This window comes from Cervus canadensis, chromosome 16 (assembly GCF_019320065.1).
Source record: "Cervus canadensis isolate Bull #8, Minnesota chromosome 16, ASM1932006v1, whole genome shotgun sequence".
NCBI lineage: Eukaryota > Metazoa > Chordata > Mammalia > Artiodactyla > Cervidae > Cervus > Cervus canadensis.
In genome coordinates, this window is record NC_057401.1 from 35,398,463 (window position 1) to 35,419,884 (window position 21,422).

Below are 21,422 nucleotides of genomic sequence, written 5' to 3' on the forward strand. Positions count from 1 at the left end.
TGGGTGGGGAAGAAAGAGGCTGTGACTCCTGACTCTGGAAGGCTCATGTTAACTTCGTGAAAACCGTGGGGCAGAGACCTGGGTAATTCTGGTACTGCACCCAACAATGTCATAATCTTGGAAATAATTTTTATGAGAAAAAAACTAAAAACCTTCACATATTTGTCCATTTTTAGCGCAGTATTAAAGAATATTATCTAAATAAGAATGTTAAATGTTCCTCCTTTTCCAACTACATACCTGTGTGAGGCCAGACTTTTTTCATACACTTCAGCTAAAAAGACATTGCAATAGGGTCAATGCAGAAGCTGGTTTAAGAATTCAGCAGTCATCTGTTAAGCCAGAAATGAAGATATTTATAAAACTTTCAAACATTGTCATGCATCACATGTTAGCATTGAATGGGGGTCATTGTAATTTAGACATTTTTCTGTTTTCATTTCTGACATAAATATTGACAGATATACTTACATTAAAGCTCTTTGGGCTCCTCTATAATCTTGGGTATAAAGAGAAGAAGTTTAAGAACTGCTGCTTTAGAGCTAACAATGTGAACTGAGCTCACCAGACTTGCTCAGTCGTTCAGTCATGTCCGACTCTTTGTGCCCTGTGGACTGCAGCACGCCAGGCTTCCCTTTTCATCTCTCAGAGCTTGCTCAAACTCATCTTCATTGAGTTGGTGATGCAATCTCCATCTCATTCTGTCATCCCCTTCTTGTCCTGCCTTAAATCTTTCCCAGCATCAAGGTCTTTTCAGACTATATAGAGTCAATATCGACATTTCACTCTCACTCCTTCACAATGAACTGGTGTATACCTGCTCACGCCTGTTCTGACTTAAACATTCGGTTGGCTTTTGAGGGTATTACCTCCAGTGTTTTTTTTTTTTCCAGTGTTTTTTTATTTCTTCCTTTAAATCCATATTTATGTGTAGTATTTCTCTTCTGACTGAAGCTCATTAGTGTTTCTCATTGTGAAGATCTTCTGGCAGTTCTCTCAGGTTTCACTGACTGAACTATTATCTTTCACTGTCATTTTTGAAGGGTATTTTTGCAGCAGTTATTCTAGGGCAAGGTCTTTACTTCTAAGATGGGCCTTCCTGTTGTATAAACTGGATGCCTGGAATGTTAATAGACTGTCAGAAAGATCTCCATGTTGTAGCTGAGCTGGGCCTCCAACATCCCCTAGAGACTGTTGTCTCAACCTTTTATTATAGTAACAGCTTCCTGGTAAAGCCTCTTGTACTCTTGCACAGAACTGGATATGAGCAGCTCAACTCTTGTCCAAGGACCCACAGGGAGCCCCCACACAAGGCCTTGCAGAGTCTGGTCAACGGTTACCATCCTACATTTCGACTCTGCCTCCTCAGCTTAGCAGGACCGCTGTGGTCTCCTTGGACATAACTTGTTACGCTGGAGTCGTGATAATACACTTAAAAAGCCAAGCACTGGTGAGACTTACCTTGTGAGCTTCTCTTCCCTCAGGGATCACTGTCTCTTGCTGCATGCTGTCCAGTGTCTAAAAGCAGTTGCCTCACATATTTTGTCCAATTTTATGGTTAAAGCAGCAAGGCTAGTCCTGTATCAATTACTCTGTCATAGCTAGAAGTGGACGTCTTCCCTGGTCTCGGTGAACTTTACATCCATACAGCAAACCTCAATGAGGACTGAAGGAGGGTAGAACATGTCAGCCCAGGACTGATGGTCCTGTGCAGCCTCCAGCATCCAGCTTGAATATGTTCTTGTTGTCTTCAAAAAACTGCAGTATAATTTTGTCGTGTGCCTGACACAGAGAAAACATCCTTCCAAGGAAGGGTCTAGACTGTGTACCCTCCAAACATAGGTTAAAAGAAACAGTTTCCACATCTAGATTTTAGCACTTACCATGGTTGGGGTTACCTCGGTTATCAAAAGGATTCCTAACTTCTCAAAACAATATCATTTTGCTCACATTTTTATTATAAAATGTTATACAGCATTTAATAGCATGCATCACTAAACCAAAGCCACATCTGAGTGTCCTACTCTTTATTCTGGCTGAGTTTGGAATCTATAACAAAGGAAGCTCAAACACAAGACTTCTGCCAAGAAATTATATCCACGGACCTGGGTGAATATCACTGACTTCAGCCTTACTTTCCTACTTCAGCTCCTATTGTTTCTAGCCTTAGTATATGCTCACATATTTGATGGATTCAGGAAAAGCCATTATAGCTTAAATCTTTTTTCATTTCCCAACAATTCAAGTAATTGTGTCTTGTTTAGCTATTCTATAAGAAACCAATCCTTGGATCTTACTGAAGAAATAGGAGAGACAGGAATGGTGTAGAAGTCATATTGGTAGCCCTCCAGAACTCTACTTTCCTTTAGGCATTGCTCATATCCTGACCCTTCATGTGTGTTCAGCATCTAGACTGTGACTTTGTGTCATTAGGGAGACCCCAACAGAAACTATGGCTTTCATCTTCATAAAGACTGAATCTGGGGAACATGTGAGAAGAAAAGAACCCTTGTTAGGTAAGGTTGGTGTGTAGGGAATGAATCTATATATGTTGGGCGTAGGGCCAACTTCAGTGGCGAGTTGCCTAGCTGAAGGGAAAGTTTTTATACAGGATTTTATGAAACAATGATACTAATTTGAAAAGAATTATTTAAAACTATATTCAAATCCAGGAAATATAAAAATAAGGTAATTAAAACAACTTCAGTATTAAGAACTTTAAAATGGTAAATAAAATATTTTACCATTTGATAAATTATGTTTATTTCTTCTAAGACCTAAATGAAAGGATAATAAAGGAATATTAAAATGTATAAATCAATACAAGATAAGAGAATTGGACAGGAGATATTACTGGAGAAGAGAAGTCACAGGATGTCTAAGAGGGTGGAGGAAGCCATAATATAATTTGTGCAGAAAAGGGTAATGATAAACAGTGTACTTAAGACTCAGAGCTGACAAGTACAAAAAGGGAGATGCAGTGAGACAATCATGGTGTAAGTCTTATTAGAACAGTTGCAACTCCTTATTTCTCTATTCCTTGTGCATAGAGCTCCCAGCATCTATAACCCAGGCAAGAGTCCAGCTTCCCATCTGATGACCTTAGAGCAGAGAGCAGCAAATCTGGCCTGCTTTCTGTTCTTTTAAATAAAGTTTTACTGAAAGACAACCTGCCCATCCATTTATGTTATCTGTGCTGCTTTTGTACAGCAAAGGCAGTGTTGCATTGTTGCTACATAGACCATGTGACTTGCAAAGCCTAGAATACTTATTTTCTGATTCTTTCCAGAAAAAGTTTGTGAATCACTGCTGTAGACTTGAGCCCACCAGATGAAATCCACCTATACATTCAGAGCTTCAGTAAACTTTCTAGTACCCTGCTTTAAACCTGATGGGACAGTTAGGCATCACTTGACATGCAGGAAGGAACCCTCTTCATGAAAGGGACAGTCCAAATTAAATGAGCAAAATAACAAAGAGATCATGCAGGAAACAGAAGAAATGGTTTTTACCACTAATGAATTGGAAGGCTCCAACAATGACAGAGGAAGCCCTATTGTGAGAATTCCCATGAGGTTATTTCTGTTAATAAAACAGATATTTCTAATTGGTGAGTGGCAAGAGTTCAACATCAATTGATTCCTATTTAAAAAAGGAGCATACATGTATTTACCAAGTATATGTGTGGCTTCATTCCCTTTGTCCCTACTCTTGACTCTTTTTTTTTTTTTTTGTCCCTACTCTTGACTCTTGATGAATGGAGGGTAGTTGTTTCTTGTTCAGGCAGGAAGCTAAGTAGATTAAGTATTTGCCTTGCAGAATACTCCACCAGCAGATGGATATATGTCTAGATTTGGGGCAAATGGCAGCAAGCTTGATTGTGATTGCAGGTCCATGCTACAGTATCTCTACCCTGGCTCTACTCACAATAAAGCTGTTAATTTTATCTCCATCTGTCTGACTTCTGTTTGTAATTCTTATCAGAATTCCAAGGAGTGAGGGAATGTGATTTTTCAACCTCCTTCAATCTGAACATAGGATGCATTGGCTATGGCTTGAGCTCAGGGCACCAAATGGCAACGGAGAAGTCTACTTTTTAATCTGATAGATTGATATGAGATGTTGCATTCACAAAGTAAGAACAAGTTACTGTATGAAAGAGGTAACCAGAGAACAAGAAGAAACTCTTTGAAAGTTAAAATATAGCTGAAATTAAAAAGTTAATAGAAGAGTTAGAAGATAAAGTTGAAAAATTCTCAAATATAGCATCAAAAGACCCAAGAAAAGAGCAAAAAACGTAACTGAGGAGATGAGTCCAGGAAGAATAATATTTAACAAATTACAGAGAAAGAAACTAAAAGGAAAGAAATTATCAAAGAAAATTCTCCATAGCTAAGAACACAGATCAAAAGTCTGTAACATACCCTGAAAAATGAATTTTTAGAGATCCACTAAGAAACATCACAGTGAAATTTTACAATATGAGAGATACAGAAAATATCCTAAATTTCTAGAAAGGGAAAGCAAAGATCATATACAAAGGAACAATAAATCAGTATGGTAGCAGCCCTCTTAACAGCAACAACAGAGGCTAGATTACGGTGAAAATATTTTCAAAGGGAAAAATTTCAATTTAGAATTTTATACCCAGTTATCAACCATGAGGTGAGAACAAACATATTTTCAAACATTCAATGATTCCAAAATTTTGTTCCCAGGTGTCTGTTCTTAGGAAACTACTGCAGGATATGCTCAAGCAAACTGAACATTTTTAAGCAAAACTGAGAAAGTTCAGGTTCCAGTCACAGGTCCTGGATCCAACCAGAACAGGGGTAGGGAAAGTCTACCCCTCGGTAGAACACTTTGGCAGCAGTCCTAAAAAATCAGTCCAGATAGGTGCAAAGGTAAGAATAGCTGCAGGAAGGCATTTATGATGGATATGTGGGAGGGACAGCGGGGAGAAGACCCAAAGGAATGATCTGAAAGACCATTACAGATTTCTATTTGGAAATTATGTACGTTAAACAGAAAAGCAGCCTCACTAAAGGGACAACAAAGAAATAAAGGAAATGCATTCATAGTAAACTAAACATTAGTTCTGATTGAATAATATTTACATAGTTTTATATTACAGAAATGCTCATTAAATATAGTGATATCCATATTGGGAGGAGAGGGAATAAGCCTGAGAGCCGTCTTTATCATAAAAAGTCAATAGATCATAATATAATCAATATCTAAGGAGTAGAATGAGTTAATAAATTACAATAGTATATTCTTTAGAAATACGCAGCTATTCAGAGATCAGAGTGGTTGCCTGAATTAACAAGGGATTCTTTCTTTAAATTTAATTAGAAAAAAGCCTACTAAATAATAGAAACCTTATTATATTAAAAGACTGCCTCATTAACATTTTTATCTTGGAATTACTCTAAACTATATAAAAGGCAGGATTTTAAAGGTTCAGTGGACAGTTTTAAGCCATGCAGAGAAGCAAGACTATTCTCTCTTCTTTGGCTCCTTCTCACACTTCAGATCACGGTAATTCCTCATGGACTTCCTCTGGATGAAGCAGGTAAGTCATGTTGTCTTTTATGTGGTTCTCTACCTTCACTCACTAAATCTTACTAACTACGGAAATTCACACCTGTTCTCTCGTCATTACAATTTAAAGCACTGGCCACTATTTTAGCCAACCAAAGCTATACGATTAATTTAAAGATCCTAATCAATTCTACAAATATACTAAACCAGTTCTCTCCTTCCACTATTGGAGAAGGGAATGGCAAATCACTTCAGCATTCTTGCCTTGAGAGCCCCATGAACAGTCTGAAAAGGCAAAAGGATATGACACTGAAAGATGAACCCCTAGGTCACAAAAAAGTCGGATACGACTGAACGGCTGAACAACTTGCACTACCACCACCCCAGCTGGAGTTGTCATCATCTTCCACAGAGCACTTTGGCTCCCCTCTTACCATTGGCAGTGCTCTTTAGAAAAGGCAAGTCTGACTTCACAAATGCTAATCCCTGTTCCACTTCCCACCTACCTTAATGGCTCCCCATTGCTCACAGGACATCCTTAACATGGCCTACCAAGGGATGATTTGTCCCATTTATTTCATCAGCAGCAGCATAATTTATTTCATCAGCAGCATCATCCTACTCTCATTTTTTCTCTGTCATTCACAAGAACTGCGAAGCTTTTGAAAGCAATATGCTCTTTTCTTCAGGCCCTTTGCATATGCTATGTAATAAATGTGGGATTCTTCTTGCATCCCCTTCATCTTTTTTTTTTTTTCTTTCCTCAGACTTTAGAGTTCAACCATCATGTCCCTTAGGAATGAACTGCTGGAAACAAAAAAAATGTCCCTTTTAGCAATGGTTCAACCAACATTATTTGGTATCTGTAATGCCAATTGCATACTAGGCTTTATCTAAGGATTAGTTTCACTTGGAGAAGGCAGACTTTCTGGTCTCCCCTAGCCCTCCAGATTATTTCAGTGCCACATACTCTCATAGTTTCTGTTATTTTCCTCTTAAGCACTCATTTCAACTGCAATTTAATGACTGTACAATTGTGTGCTTTGCGGTTCATTTCTTATTTCTCCCACTAGAACACAAGCTTGTTGCCAATGGGTCCAGTACAGTTCATTGCTCACAGTACGGCACTCAGCAAATACTTGTCGAATGACTGAATTAGCAAAAACTAATGAACCAGTGTCAAAACCAAGTTTTCTCTGAGACAAACAGTATGACAGGAAAGAAGGAGTGAGAATCCAGTGTTTTAAGTTCAGGAAAGGAGTGTAGAATGTAGCCTGTGATTCCTGCATCTCTCCAATACCCAGCTGCCCCTCATCACTTAACTCATTCATTCCTACATTCACACTCTGTACCTGCTTTCCAGAGCTACTCTATATCCTCTCTTTGACTTCAGCACTTTCACTCTGCCACTCTCATTTTACTTGCTCCTCCACTTCATGGAGACCTCTGAACTTTGATCCATTTTCTCTCAACCTAGCTCTTTGACTATACCTCCAACAAACTCACACTCCTGGCTCACTGATTAATCACTTCCACTGTACAGCTGAGCTCTGCTGGAGAAAAATAATGCGGTCTGGCATATTCACAATCCTCCATGTGGTAGCCAGTGAGTGATCTTCCTGAACTACCACCCTGAGGATATTTATTCTAAGTTCTTCCAAACTCTTTTTTTTTTCATTTATTTTTATTAGTTGGAGGCTAATTACCTTACAATATTGTAGTGGTTTTTGCCATACACTGACATGAGTCAGCCATGGATTTACATGTGTTCCCCATCCTGAACCCCCCTCCCACCCCCCTCCCCATGAGAACAGCATCAAAACATGTATATTATCAAGTGTGAAACAGATCGCCAGTCCAGGTTTGATGCATGAGACAAGTGCTCGGGGCTGGTGCACTGGGATGACCCTTCCAAACTCTTAAACTGCTGCTCTTCCCGATTCTCATTTGTTTTTCAACTCAACCACAATCTGGCTTTGCTCTCATCCTCTCTGAAACAACTCTCCCTAAAGCTTTCTATTTACATCCTGAAGGGTGGGATCAAGCATTTTTCTGTTTTACTGTGGCATTTCAAGTGCTGCTCTCCACCTTCCTGAAACTCTCTTAATCCTCTAGTTCTGGATTGTTTCCAGACTCCTCTGATCAATTCTATCTCCATTTCAACTGCAATTTTTGTTGTTGTTGTTGCATCTTATATGTTGGTAGTCTCTAAGGTTCTTTGACTGTGCACTGCTTACTGTAACTAATGTGGCTGATGAATGCCAAATGTAGCCCCTGCCCAAACTTTCCCCTGAAAGTGTCCTGCTTATGTATGTTCCCACCTTCTGGACATCACCTGAACATCTGATAGGCACTCACTTACAACATATTTAAAATCAACCTAGTCATCTAAAGTACAGAACCTGATAGCTATTCCAGATGGCTGTCTTTACCTCATCAGTCAACTGTTGAGTTTTGCTGTTTTTGTTCCTGAATACATCTGCGTTCTCCAGTCTTCTTTATACCATCATTGTCCTAGCTCAGGCTCTCACCATCACTGAGAGGATATTGCAGGCATGTCCTCTTCTTGACACCCTCAAATCTATCCTCTAGTAGCAGCCAGAATGAGCTTTTAATAGTCCCTAGCTTGAGGTCCTTCCACTGCCTACACACTTAAATTCTCAAAATTGTATACTTATCTCTATTTCTATAACTTCATCTTTTGATATTTTACTATCAACACCCTGTGATACTCACACTTCAAGTTCCCACATAACCTAGCTAAGTGATTTTATTTACGAAACTTCAAACACACATGGCTTCAGACTATGTTTTCTGACTTCTCACCCATCCAAGTTTTAGTCTTCTGCATCATGCCAGGTAATGTAAAAAATAATTAAAAACAGAACACATAAAATATTACAACTTACTATATCCATTTATCTAGCAGGATGGTAGGCATCTCAAAAGTTATTAGTCATCAAGAAGCCTACATTTAGATCTTACTGGGTGACAGAAGAATGACATTACAGATGAAATCTTTCTCATTATCTGATCTAGGAAATAAGGGCCCCAAGTGTTGCTCACGATTGGCTCTAAGTAGGTATGTAGCTTATAGATATCACATCACCTCTTTGAGTTTCAATTTCACCTTCTTAAAAAGAAGAATTTGAAATAGAAAGATCTTCAAATTTATAATCTGTGGATTTTCAAGTCAGGGCATTTGTACATAGACCTAGGTGGGATGACCATGAATTCTTAGAAATTGCATGCACAAATTCGGATATTAATTTGTTCAGTTTTCTAAGGAGAGTTCATGGTTTTCATCATGTTCTTCTCAAAGAAGTTTATGAATTACAAAGTGGTTAAGAACATTTAAAGGATTCTCAGATCCTTCATATTGTATAACTATATATTTTTAAAACTATGAAATGTGCAGATTCACTGTTCATTTTAGCTTTTATGGCAAATGGAGACTGTAATTCGTTTTCTTTTTCTTTGTTCCACAATCTAAATCTAATTAGGAGAAGCCTAAATTATAATTCTAGGTGAGTTATGATCAAGCAAAACTTACACTGACACATATTAGTAGAAAAAGGCTAATGTCAGATATGAAGACCTTAGAACTATTTGACAAATTAACACAAAAATAACTTTTCATTTCTAAGATTCTGTATAACTGAGATTAAACAATGACTGAAAAAAGTCACAAATACAAACAGAGACAAAATTCCATTCAGGAAAAACTGTAATGTCTTTCAATTATATAGGAAAAATATACTTTTTATTCTTTTACACAAAACAAACAAACAATGGTGTGGTCACTCACCTAGAGCCAGACATCCTGGAGTGTGAAGTCAAGTGGGCCTTAGGAAGCATTACTACAAACAAAGCTAGTGGAGGTGATAGAATTCCAGCTGAGCTATTTCAAATCCTAAAAGATGATACTGTTAAAAGTGCTCAGTGTATCAGCAAATTTGGAAAACTCAGCAGTGACCACAGGACTGAAGGTCAGTTTTCATTCCAATCCCAAAGAAAGGCGATGCCAAAGAATGTTCAAACTACTACACAATTGTACTCATTTCACAGCTAGCATGGTAAGGCTCAAAATCCTTCAAGCGAGGCTTCAACAGAACGTGAACTGAGAATTTCCAGATGTTTAGGGTACATTTAGAAAAGGCAGAGGAACCAGAGATCAAATTGTCAACATCCACTGGATCATAGAAAAAGGGAATTCCAGAAGAACATCTACTTCTGCTTCATTGACTATGCTAAAGCCTTTAACTGGTGACCAAAATAAACTGTGGAAAATTCTTCAAGAGCTGGGAATACCAGACCACCTTACCTGCCTGTTAAGAAACGTATGCAGGTCAAGAAGCAACAGTTAGAACCGGACATGAGCAGACTGGTTCCAAGTTGGGAAAGGAGTATGTCAAGGCTGTATATTGTCACCCTGCTTATTTAACTTACATGCAGAGTACATCATGCAAGATGCCGGGTTGGATCAATCACAAGCTGGAGTCACGATTGCTGGGAGAAATATAAATAACCTCAGATATGTAGATAGCATCATCCTAACAGCAAAAAAGAAAGAGGAACTAAAAGAGCCTCTTGACAAAGGTGAAAGAGGAGTGAAAAGGCTGGCTTAGAACTCAACATTGAAAAAACAAGGATCATGACATCCAGTCCCATCACTTCATGGCAAACAGATGCAGAAAAAACAGAAACAGTGACAGACTATTTTCTTGGGCTCCAAAATCACTGAGGAGTGACTGCAGCCACAAAATTAAAACACTTGACTCCAATATTCTGGCCTAGAGAATTCCATGGTCTGTATAGTCCATGGGGGTCACAAAGAGTCGGACACAACTGAGCGACTTTCACACTTCATTGCTCCTTGGAAGAAAAGCTACAACAAACCTAGACAGCAAATTAAAAAGCCGAGACATCATTCTGTGGACAAATGTCCATCTAGTCAAAGCTATGGTTTTTGCAGTGGTCATGTACAGATGTGCAAGTTGGACCACAAAGATGGGTGAGTGCTGAAGAATTGATGCTTTCAAACTGTGGTGCTGGAGAAGACTCTTTGAGAGTCCCTTGGACAGCAGGGAGATAAAGCCAGTCAATCCTAAAGGAAATCAACCCTGAATATTCATTTGAAGGACTGATGCTGAAGCTCCAATACTTTGGTCACCTGATGCAAAGAACTAACTCATTGGAAAAGACCTGGGAAAGACTGGAGGCAGGAGAAGGGGGTGACAGAGGACGAGATGGTTGAATGGCATCATCGACTCAATGGACATGGGTTTGAGCAAATTCTGGGAGATGGTGAAGGACAGGGAAGCCTAGCGTGCTGCAGTCCATGGGGTTGCACAGTCAAACTGAGCGATTGAACCACAATAACATAGCCTGTGAATCCATTTATTTCAAGCAATAATTAGTACAAAGTTTCTGACTAACAGAGGAGCTGTAATCCCAGAGTATCCTCTGTTATCTATTTAAGCTTGTTTCCTTCCTTCAGGTCTTCATCTCCAACTGCCTGCTTGGCATTTGCTAACTAAAATGCAAAGGATGTTTATCACCGCCTTTCTGAAAACTAGACCTATCTCCTTGTTCATTATCTCTGTGATGGGACCTCTGTTCTAGTTATGCAGGCGCAAGTTTGAATAAGAGACAATGCCTCTCAAGCCTACAATAAATTCAGGTAAGCAAAAGGATTAAAAAGCAGAAAATAACTGTTATTTAGAATTAACTATTATCTTAAGTATCCAAGGACAAGTAAGTTTCATCATAAAAAATTTGCAGAGTAAAAGATAGATGAAGAAACATTAAGACAAAAAAATATTTTGAGAAAACTGAAAAGTTACCGGATATTTGAGGTCAAAAGTTATTTAGTATTTAAAGATATCTTTACAGGTGAAGTAACATGATGCCTGGGATTTACTTCAGAAAAGTGAGGGAGAGGAGTATACAGGTATAGGTCAAACAAGCTTGATCAGAAATTCAGAACTGACTGACACTGAGTGATAAGTGCATGATGGTTCTACAACAAAAATTAAAAGTTTTTAAAAATTATGATAAAATTGTGTGCATATGGCATCACTCTGAGCAATGGAACCATACACAGCTGGTCTTAAGAAGGAAGAGTGGTGGTTTTTGCTTGGCTGTAATGCAAAACATGAGGCTTTTATGACCACTTGGTCAACAAACTATACAAACTGGAATTTGGGCAGTGACCTATCATACCAAATTTATACTCAAATGGGACCAACAGGACAGTGCCATTAAAAAAAAAATTCACATCATTTGTATAATTAATACCTATGATGAAAAATTATGTAAGTTTTAGTTTTAGAATGAGCAAGGCAAACTTAGTGAAAGGTTCAAAAAAGTAGAACTTTTATAGAGCAAAACTTATCAAATGTTCCAAATTATTTTAAATGGGTAATCTGATGCATCTTATATTTGCACAAGTCATCTTATTCTGATTGATATCAATAGTTCTGAAGATGCAGACCACCTAGACATTAAGATAGTGACGAAGACGAGTACTTTATGTAACTAAACATGGTGTATGGGGAGGGAGAACCACATACTTTCTTGGATAAGTTCACTTTCTAAATGAACACAGGATAAATTTGCTTCCTGGTCATGAAATCAACATTGGACAAAAAAGCTTGACTTACCTGTCTTCATGAAATGGACTCTACAGTTGTTAAAAACTGCTGTGTGCTTCAGTTACCTGCTAACAATTCAAATACTCGACATATTAACTGAGTAAGCTATATACTACTTTCCCCTAAGAGTTCAGAATTTCTTCTACTAGAGATTACTAAATTCTGTTTACTGTATCTGTACTTCCGTATGAATTTGTTTTTAAAATACCCATTCTTTATCAGAATATTACTAGATAATTTAAGTAAGAAAAGACTAAGTTTCATATTAATGTAAAAAGTGAAGGTTTGATAAGTTGACACATCTTCGGCATTGGCAGGCAGATTCTTTACCACTGAGTCACCTGGGAAGCCCCAAGTTACATCAACCTTTGCTTTAATTAATAGCTCAAATACTGAAGCTTAGAATATATGGAAAACTCCTAAACACAGCAATTCATCTATGACCAACTGAGGTTAACTGGGGTAAATAGGATCCCTAAGTATATGTGTACTCCAAGCATCCTTTAAGAACTGGTTCACTTTCAAAAAGGATCATCTTTAATGCTGATGAGCAATCAGCGTAGAGTAGTGAGATGCAATTACTCCAATGCTAAATTTAAATGCCTATTAAACACTTAAAAGCGGATTACTGAATCCTGTTGTGCCTCAGTTTTTCTTATCTATAAAATGGGGATAACACGTTTAACTCCCAGAGTGTTGAAAGAAATTAAAAGACAGCATGCATCATTAAACATCAGCATTCAAAACTGGCTTTTTAAATTCACAGCTCTAGTCTTAGAAATCTAGAGGTTGGACTTTATATTCTATCAATTTTTCGTAACTGGTATTTTACTCTTATTGATGTATCATTATTGTTTTCAAAAGTCACCTTAATCTTTTGCTGATAAAACTCCAAAGTGGGGGGGAACCCAATCTAGTTTTGTCCCACATAGTTCACAGTAAAAAGGAAGAGGAAACATGCAATTAAGTGGAAGAAAAAGAAGAATGAGAAAACATTTCCTTCAAAAAAATGTTCTGAAATAATTCCACATAGGAAATAGATCCTGTAAAGTTATTTTCATAGTGGTTTAATAGGAGTTCACAAAAAGGTATTTTATGGCAATGTCACTCTTCCTCACAAATTGAGTATCTTCATTTATTGGCCAATTTCATAAAACTTAACATTCTAGAGGTCAGTTTTAAAAAGCTGACTTAAAAAATAGTACATATTTTAAAAAGATTTAAATCTGAAACAGACCTCATCCTCTGTAAATTTTAGGCATTACTATTTCTGAGCATCAACTATGCAAATCAACTAATTAAATACCCACCTCCCCATCCGTAATAACAAACAAATAAATGACAACTGCTCCCCAAAGATGTATAAAACATTTAGAATAGAAAACGAATAAACATCTCAACTAGTAAAATTACTCCTTTTTCAGCATTAAAAAATAACTCGTGAAAAATGTAATGTTATTATGAAGTGTCATAGTCATCTCAATTCTATTTTGAAAATAACACATGGCATAATTTTAACTAAGAGAAATGCTAGTTTCCCAAAATAGCATGATTGTTACCTTTCCCCAAAACTGTAACTTTCCCACCCACCCCCAGGTTTAAAAAATAAATATTACCATCATGACATCACTAGAAAGAAATTGAAGCATACAAGGAACAAACTATAGTTTCTTTTTATATCAAAATGTACTCTTGAAAATGTGTTTGGCACAGTGCTAAATCATATATAGTTAATACTAAATATTGCAGGATACAATAAAACCCTGGAGTTAATTGTTTACACCCTCTTATGGGAATGAAAATAATAGATACCAATTATTCAGAAGTCAGCCTATACAAACTGTATAAACAATATTTTATGTTTTGTCTTGAAAACCAGTGATATAATAAATTTTACATAAAAGACTGCAAAATAATATAAATGGATTTAAACAGATCTTTACAATAAGAAATTCAAATGGAAACAGACAAGTAACAAAGAGAAGTAAAAAAATTTATTGCAGTATTCGCTCCACCAGGTAGTCTGGGGATCCCTTTTCTTGTATTGTTTTCAGGGTGACCTAATACATCAAAATCTACATTTACAAAAACTCCTTCTGCAGATAGGTCATAGATACTGCATGCTTTTTTTTTTTTTTCCCCCAACAGAATAAATTATATATCCAGGAGATTCTGCCATTTTACAGCCTGGAAAAAACAATGCTTCCCTGGAAACTGGGCTAAGCTAAAGAAAGCCATCCGCTGCTAGGTTAAACTCCAAGAACACTTTATTAAGAACATTAACAGACTAATTTCCAACATTCACTTGTTTATTTTTAAACAGAAAGTTTTTTTTTCCAAGATATAAACAATTTTTGTTAAACTATAATACAGTGGGAGTAAAAATGAACTGAGAATCTGTTTCTGCTGCACAACAGCGAAGGGAGCTCCCACAAAAATGTTTGCCCAACATTTCCTTCTTTTGTTCCTGCATCCCAGGTTCCATTCTTACTCTTCATAAAACTGATATTTTTTTTTTTTTTTTTTTGCCAGAATGTTGATATTCAAGTTTTTCTGCCTTTAAAAAAAACTCCTGTAAATTTGGCTGCATGTACAAATTCATTAGCTGGAAGTCCCATCCTTGGCGGCATACAGGGATCGTAAAGTCTGAACAACTTTATTAGTCAGCTTATTAGCACTCGTTAGAGCAATTTTTTTGTAAATAATGTCTGACTCTTTAATAGTGTCTACCCAAGGCACCAGTTTGCGGCCATCACGGCGCTTAGCCTCAGTCCAGGAGCCACTGTAGGAGCCTGCCATCCACTGAACACTGAAGCCATTGCTGGTTTTCTGTACTACTCTTGCAATTTGTGGTCGATCTTTGTACTTTGGACAGCAAATAGCGATGACATCCATGACGTCAACACTTTCATTCATCTGTGCTGCCAACTCCGTAGAGTCTGAATTTCGTTTTGACCTTCTCAATGACTAAAACATTGGGAGGGGGGAAAAAAGACCAAGTGTTACACAAAATAATTTTAGTGAAATTATTGTTTTTATTGCTTTTAATCCCTTGACGCCGGGAGTTGGGATTTCCCAGCACACTTCCATTGCCGGCAATGAGACGCACCGTGACCGCCAGCGCCAAGGGGTTAACATATATTTGTAAAACCATGTATCTCTTAATTTGTACCCGTGTCTTTACTCTTATTGATATATAAAATTATATATACATATGAACCATAAAGCTACATAAAATTTAGCAACAATAAAAAAGGATAACACACATTAATACAATCCAAAGAAAAATTAATAACCCTTTATGCTGGATAAATCTCATTTCTGTTTTTTCTTTTTTATTGTCTTTTATGTTAAACTTTCTACAAAAAGATGTATAAATGGATAAGTAGAGAATTTCTATCTACAAAATGTTTTCTCTCATAAGTATTACATTACTTGGTGTACATTGAATAGACTGACATATATAAGCACATAAAAATCATTTTACGTAATACGCTGCGAAATACGTTGACTCCTCCTCCGCCTCACCCCTGAAGTGCCTCCTCCTCTATCCTCCCCATCACTTTCATCATCTTCTGTCTCTGCTGCTGCATTATTTTTAGGGCTGCCTCCTCCAAGCAGCGAGGTAATTGCTTTGTTCCGAGCATTTGTGCTGGCGGACACCTCCCCTTCTTCCTCCTCTTCATCAGGGTCCAGATGTTCCATGAGAAGTTTGAACTACAAAAATTAGATATTAACTTAGAATTTGAGGTAAACATTTCAAACAAGTCTGTCAAATTTCTAAATATTTTCCATGGCAGTGGTTTGATATTGGTGAAAGAGACTTTAGCTACTGCCCAACTTGAGTGCTGGAAAACGTTTTTTGTAAAGAGCCAGATTGGAAGTATTTTTGGCTCTGCAGGCTAAAATATAATACAGAAACAAATGCACATAGCTGTTTCAATAAAACTTTATTTTACACCAACAGGCAGTCGACCAGATTTCGCCTATAAGCAAGATGTCCCTGACCCTGATCCAAATTATCAAGCAGCCGGTCGATTACTAATTACTGACAGACATTTAAACATTTTCTGCTCCGTCTGCTCTCCACCAAGAGGATATAAGAATAAATGAAAGATGTCAAACAATTTAAAAGAACTAAAATAAATGCTAAATTTAAAGTATAAAGTTTGCAGTCTATGAATAATATGAAAACCATTGTGTAGCTTACATTCTTAGTCAAGAAAATCATGATTAGTTATATTCGACTACCAGCTTTAAGTAGATTAAATTTAAAGACTTTATTTTTACTTTTTAGGACAATCTTGGAAAACATTTTTTTAAACATTAAAAAATTTTATTGTGGTAAAATTATATAACAGAAAATTTACCACTTTAAAGTGCTTAATTCATTGACATGAAGTATATTCATAATGTTGCACAACCATCACTACCATTATTTCTAAAACTTTTACATCATTCCCAAAAGAAACTCAATCTGTACCCATTTAATACTCCCCATTCCTCCCTTCCCACTGACCCTGGTAAACTTCAGTTCTATTTTCTGTTTCTCTGAATCTGCCCCCTTATTTTTTTTCCCCAGCTGCACCACATGGCTTTCAGGATCTAAGTTCCCTGACCAGGGATTGAACCCTGAGCCCTCAGGAGTGAAGGTGTGGAGTCCTAACCACTGGACCACCAGAGAATTCCCTGTATTTGCCTATTCTTAAAGACATTTTAAAAGCATAATTAATACACTCACATACACACTTGTTAAATGGGTATATACATACATATATACACATATGTGTGTGTGTATATATACTTGTACTTCTTCTGTAAGAAAACATGAAAAAGTTATGATATTGGTTGCCAGACGGAAGAGGAACAGAAATGGCTAAAGAGGGTAGCCCTCTCAAAAGTACTTACATTCAAAAAAGTCATTATCAAAATGAAGTATATTTTGGTTTTACTACTCACATCTAGGTACTGTTTTACTATACTCCTCTTCACATCTTCAGTGATTTTGGAATTAGCCATATCACTCTGCAGGAAGTCCAGTGTTTGTTTGGGATGAAAATGAACTCCTGTTTTCCGGTTTATCGCTTTATCATACACTTTTGCAGATTCAGATGGAGAATATTTCTGAATTTTACTGTTTTAGGAAAATAAAACCATTAATGTAAAAATTTTTTCCAGACATTTACATTTAAATGGATTCTAGTTAAGTTTTATTTACTTACAACTAAACTCTGTCATACAGAGTTCAACCAGTAAAACTGTATACAAAATAAATATAATTTTAAAAAGGGAAGTAAAGACACAAAATCAAAGATTAAAGAGTAATATTCTCTTGTTTTCCTCAGTTGTTTGCCTCAAGATTCTCTTGAATCAAGGCATCATTTAAATGAAAGTAGTTTCTCATGTCTATTTTTTAGTACCATGATTGTGACTGTAGGACAGTTTTAATATAATTACTCAGTACTACCTAACTGGTTTACCTTCTTCTAAGATTTTTCATTCTCAACACGGCCAGAATGACTGTCTACAAACCTGCTTCATATTATTAACAACTCTATTTCAAAATCTTTCCATCTCCTTAGCACTGCCCCAAGACTTTACAAGGTTTTAAATTATTTTGAATTACAGGAATACCTTGGAGACATTACAGGTGTGGCTCCAGACCACTGCAATAAAGCAATTATTGCAATAAAGTGAACCACATCAATGTTTTGTTTCCCAATGAATATAAAGGTTAAATTTATACCATATTATAGTCTATTTAAAGTGTGCACCAGCATTATGTTGAAAAACAACGTACATATCTTAATTAAAAAATACTTTATTGCTAAATAGTATCATGAGTCTTCAGTGAATTGTAATCTTTTGGCAATTGTAACATCAAATATGACTGATCAAAGACCACCATAAAAATAATAATGAAAAATCACAAACCTTCAATTTGTATAAAATGCAGTATCTGTGAAGTACAATATAACACAGTATGTCCAACAGTTGCCAACATTTAACATCAGGGTATTTCTCATTAAAATCTGGATTTTCTAGCTTCCCTTGAAAAAATGGAAGCTCTGGCCACACTGTTCCCACTTTCTCCCATGGCAACAAGTTGATGAATATCTGAATCCCAAACATGTTTTTTTCATTTTGTCAATGACCTACCCAGATCCACTTTATCCATTTCATTATCTGTCCCTATGAACATTTAAAGTTTCAATGAATGTGAAAAATATCCAAAATTCCATGGGTATAGGCAGTGTAGTGACTGATGATGAGTAAAATTATAGCACATTCAAACTTATTAGTACTTTTCTATCTCTTACCTTGATAGTGTACAATAAAGACTACTGGATCCTGTTAGAACTTAGCCTAGCTGGTCTGCATCTATTTATTCTTCACTCATAGCTCTTTAAAAATTTGAATTTTCCATCTTTTTTAATATTTACTTTTATGGATTTCATTTATTTTGCTGTTCTGGGTCTTAGTTGTGCATGTGGGATCTAGTTCCCTGACAAAGGATCAAACCCAGGCCCCCTGCATTGGGAGTGCAGAGTCTTAGCCAGTGGACCACCAGGGAAGTCTCTGCCATCTATTTTTAAGGTTAGCCTAATTCTCTAATATCTTTTCAGGGGAGCCAACATAATAAGTCTTTTAATTTATGATGCATTATCTCCAATTAGAAGAAAATAGCTTTCCACTCTTTAATAACAGAATGTACAAATTATGGTATATTATACAACAAAAACACTATATAGCAGTTAAAAGGAACAAACTCCTTTTTATAAAAAAGGAGCATTTTTAATATTCAGCATGCAACCAAAACTGGGTTTCCTATTTCTTATCATTTGAAGACAGCAAGTTTTTCTTTCACCACTTACCTATCAGAAAATCCACAGAGATTCTTCAAATGTTGTTTTAACATCAGAAGCAATAAAATACCCTGGGAGACATTTGCAAACTCAATTAAAGGGGCTGAATTTTCTGGCAAACATTTCATCACCGAATTTATATCATCTTCTGAATCCGAATCTGAATCCGAATCGACACGTTTCCGTGACTTTCGAGGCCTAGAGACTTCTTCTTCACTCTCACTTGACTCATTTTCCTTGCCAGGAGATGATTTTCTCTCTTTCCTTTTGTCTTTTACCATAGACTGAAAAAAAGAGGAAATTATTATGTCTGAAAAATATAAAATGAAAATACCACTAACAACTATACATATGCTCCCTTCAACAGCTTCAAAAGTATCCACAATTTAGTGTTTCATATATCAGAACTCTCTGACTTTCTGTAAACAACTGGGGATGTAACCCTTAGGGAGAAAATAATGTTCCAACACTAAATAAAATCCACTCCTCCAACTACTGTGCCACCCTCCCTAAACCCTCCTGGAATATCATTCCAAGGAAAAGAATTTTCTTATATGATAGCAATGAAAGATAAATTATAGAAGTAACAATTTGGTATATAGGTAAGCCATTAGAGGAAAAGTAATCATAATTTAACTGAGGAAAATATAATAGGTCTTTAATCCCCCCCACCTTTTAAACTTTCCCATTTAAGAACTTTTCAGCAAGATAACATGCAGTTTTTCTTAAAAAATTAAATTGTTTCTTTGTACTTTATGAAACTGTTAGCTTTTAAAAAGAAACAAAGCCAACTGGTTTCCAGAGGTGGAAAAGATCACATTACAAAGCAATATTCAAAATATAACTTAAGAAATAAAACAGGAGAAACATGTACAAGTATATTTACAACAGTTAGTGAAGTAAAATAAGATAACATGATGGATCAAGTTCCTGGGAAATTATTAACCTCTTAAACTTCAAAGTGCATATTAAACACCTAGGCATTTTATTAACAAAGAAAACATTGTGTCAGCAGGTCTGGGTGGGGCCTAAGGTTCTACAGGTCTAACAAGCTCTCAGGTGAGGCTGGTGCTACTGGTTCTGGTCTGCACTTCAAGTAGCAAGGGTTCAGATACTTCTGTAATTCTAACTCTTAGGTATTAAAATAATCTCCCTGATTTATGAGTTTGACCAGGCTGAGTTTTGGGCACAACAAAACTGTAAAATGAGAATATTTACTTGTATCATCAGGTACATGAAAATATTCCAACTAATTTACAAAGAATGTAAATTACTGAGTGCACCTACTGTATTCCCAGGGCTACACCAGGTGCTTTTACAATTAAACCAACTATATTTTCTTCTTAAAAACCATGAAAGAAAAGATACAATGTTCACAACAAAAAACTTAGTAAAGATTTTGGGCATACAATATACCAACGTCATTATGATTCTGGTGTTCAGGGATAAGGAAATCAATAGCATAAATTTTCTGTGTTCCTTGTAGGTAAGCTATTTATATTCATACCTGTATCTCTTCAAGTGTACTACTGTTATCTATAGTATTTTCAGATTTATAAAAAAGCAAGGTGTTTTAAAATGGGGTTTAAATGGACACTAAGCATTTAAGGTCAGTGCTTAAAGTGGGAGAGATAAAGACATGGGATGACTTATCAACAGAACAATCCATGTATGCAAGCATGCATGCATGCGTGTGTGTGTGTGTGTGTGTGTGCGCGCGCGCGTGCACATGTGCACATGCACGTAAGTATATGCATGTATAAATTCTACCTAAATGATCTGGAATGAAATGGTTTTAAGAACTTTCTTAATGGAAATGAAATGGCAACTCATTTCCTCTCTCCAACTCAAGCACAATTTAGTTTATTTATTTATAAAATATTTATATTTATTTATAAAATATTTATAAAAACTATTTAGTTTATTTACAAAGATTTTATATACCTGTGAAAACAATAAAAAGAACAATGAGAAACAAAACAGTGAAAAGAGCGTGCCTGCATTGAAAGATGCATTAAGAATAGCAATGTGTGTAACTTACCTCCTTGAATGACTGCAGTAGGTTACTACCAGAAACAGAGAGTGTAATGTCTATATGATGCATTATAAACAGCGGCTCTTCCTGTGTCTGGTATGGAAAACAGGCTAGATTGTCTGCTATATACAAGAGCATATTCACTTCTGTTTTCTGTACATTAAAAAAAAAATAGTACATGTTTAGTAGATAATCCAGAAATCCATCATAAAAACCTTTTTAGAAAAAATGTTACAGGGTACTTTCACCTCAGTTAATGTTTCAGAAAGGAAGGGACAGGGAGAGAAAGAAGGAAGAAGAAGGAGGAAGCAGAAAAGAAAT

General features: G+C 36.4%; 1 protein-coding gene across 3 annotated transcripts in view; it reads right to left on the reverse strand.

Moving 5' to 3' along the window:
* Nucleotides 1-14,172: 14,172 nt before the first annotated feature.
* Nucleotides 14,173-21,422, reverse strand: part of NIPBL (NIPBL cohesin loading factor) — a 192,866-nt gene continuing 185,616 nt past the window's right edge. For 2 of the 3 annotated variants that reach the window (XM_043488980.1, XM_043488978.1), the window contains 5 exons: nt 21,108-21,254; nt 19,076-19,350; nt 17,160-17,334; nt 15,729-15,917; nt 14,173-15,167 (listed from right to left, as the gene is read on the reverse strand). In XM_043488980.1, the coding sequence (XP_043344915.1) occupies nt 14,802-15,167; nt 15,729-15,917; nt 17,160-17,334; nt 19,076-19,350; nt 21,108-21,254 (1,152 nt within the window). In that variant the 3' untranslated portion in view covers nt 14,173-14,801. Of the gene's footprint in view, nt 15,168-15,687; nt 15,918-17,159; nt 17,335-19,075; nt 19,351-21,107; nt 21,255-21,422 lie in introns of all 3 variants that reach the window. The other variant, XM_043488979.1, reaches the window with a different exon arrangement.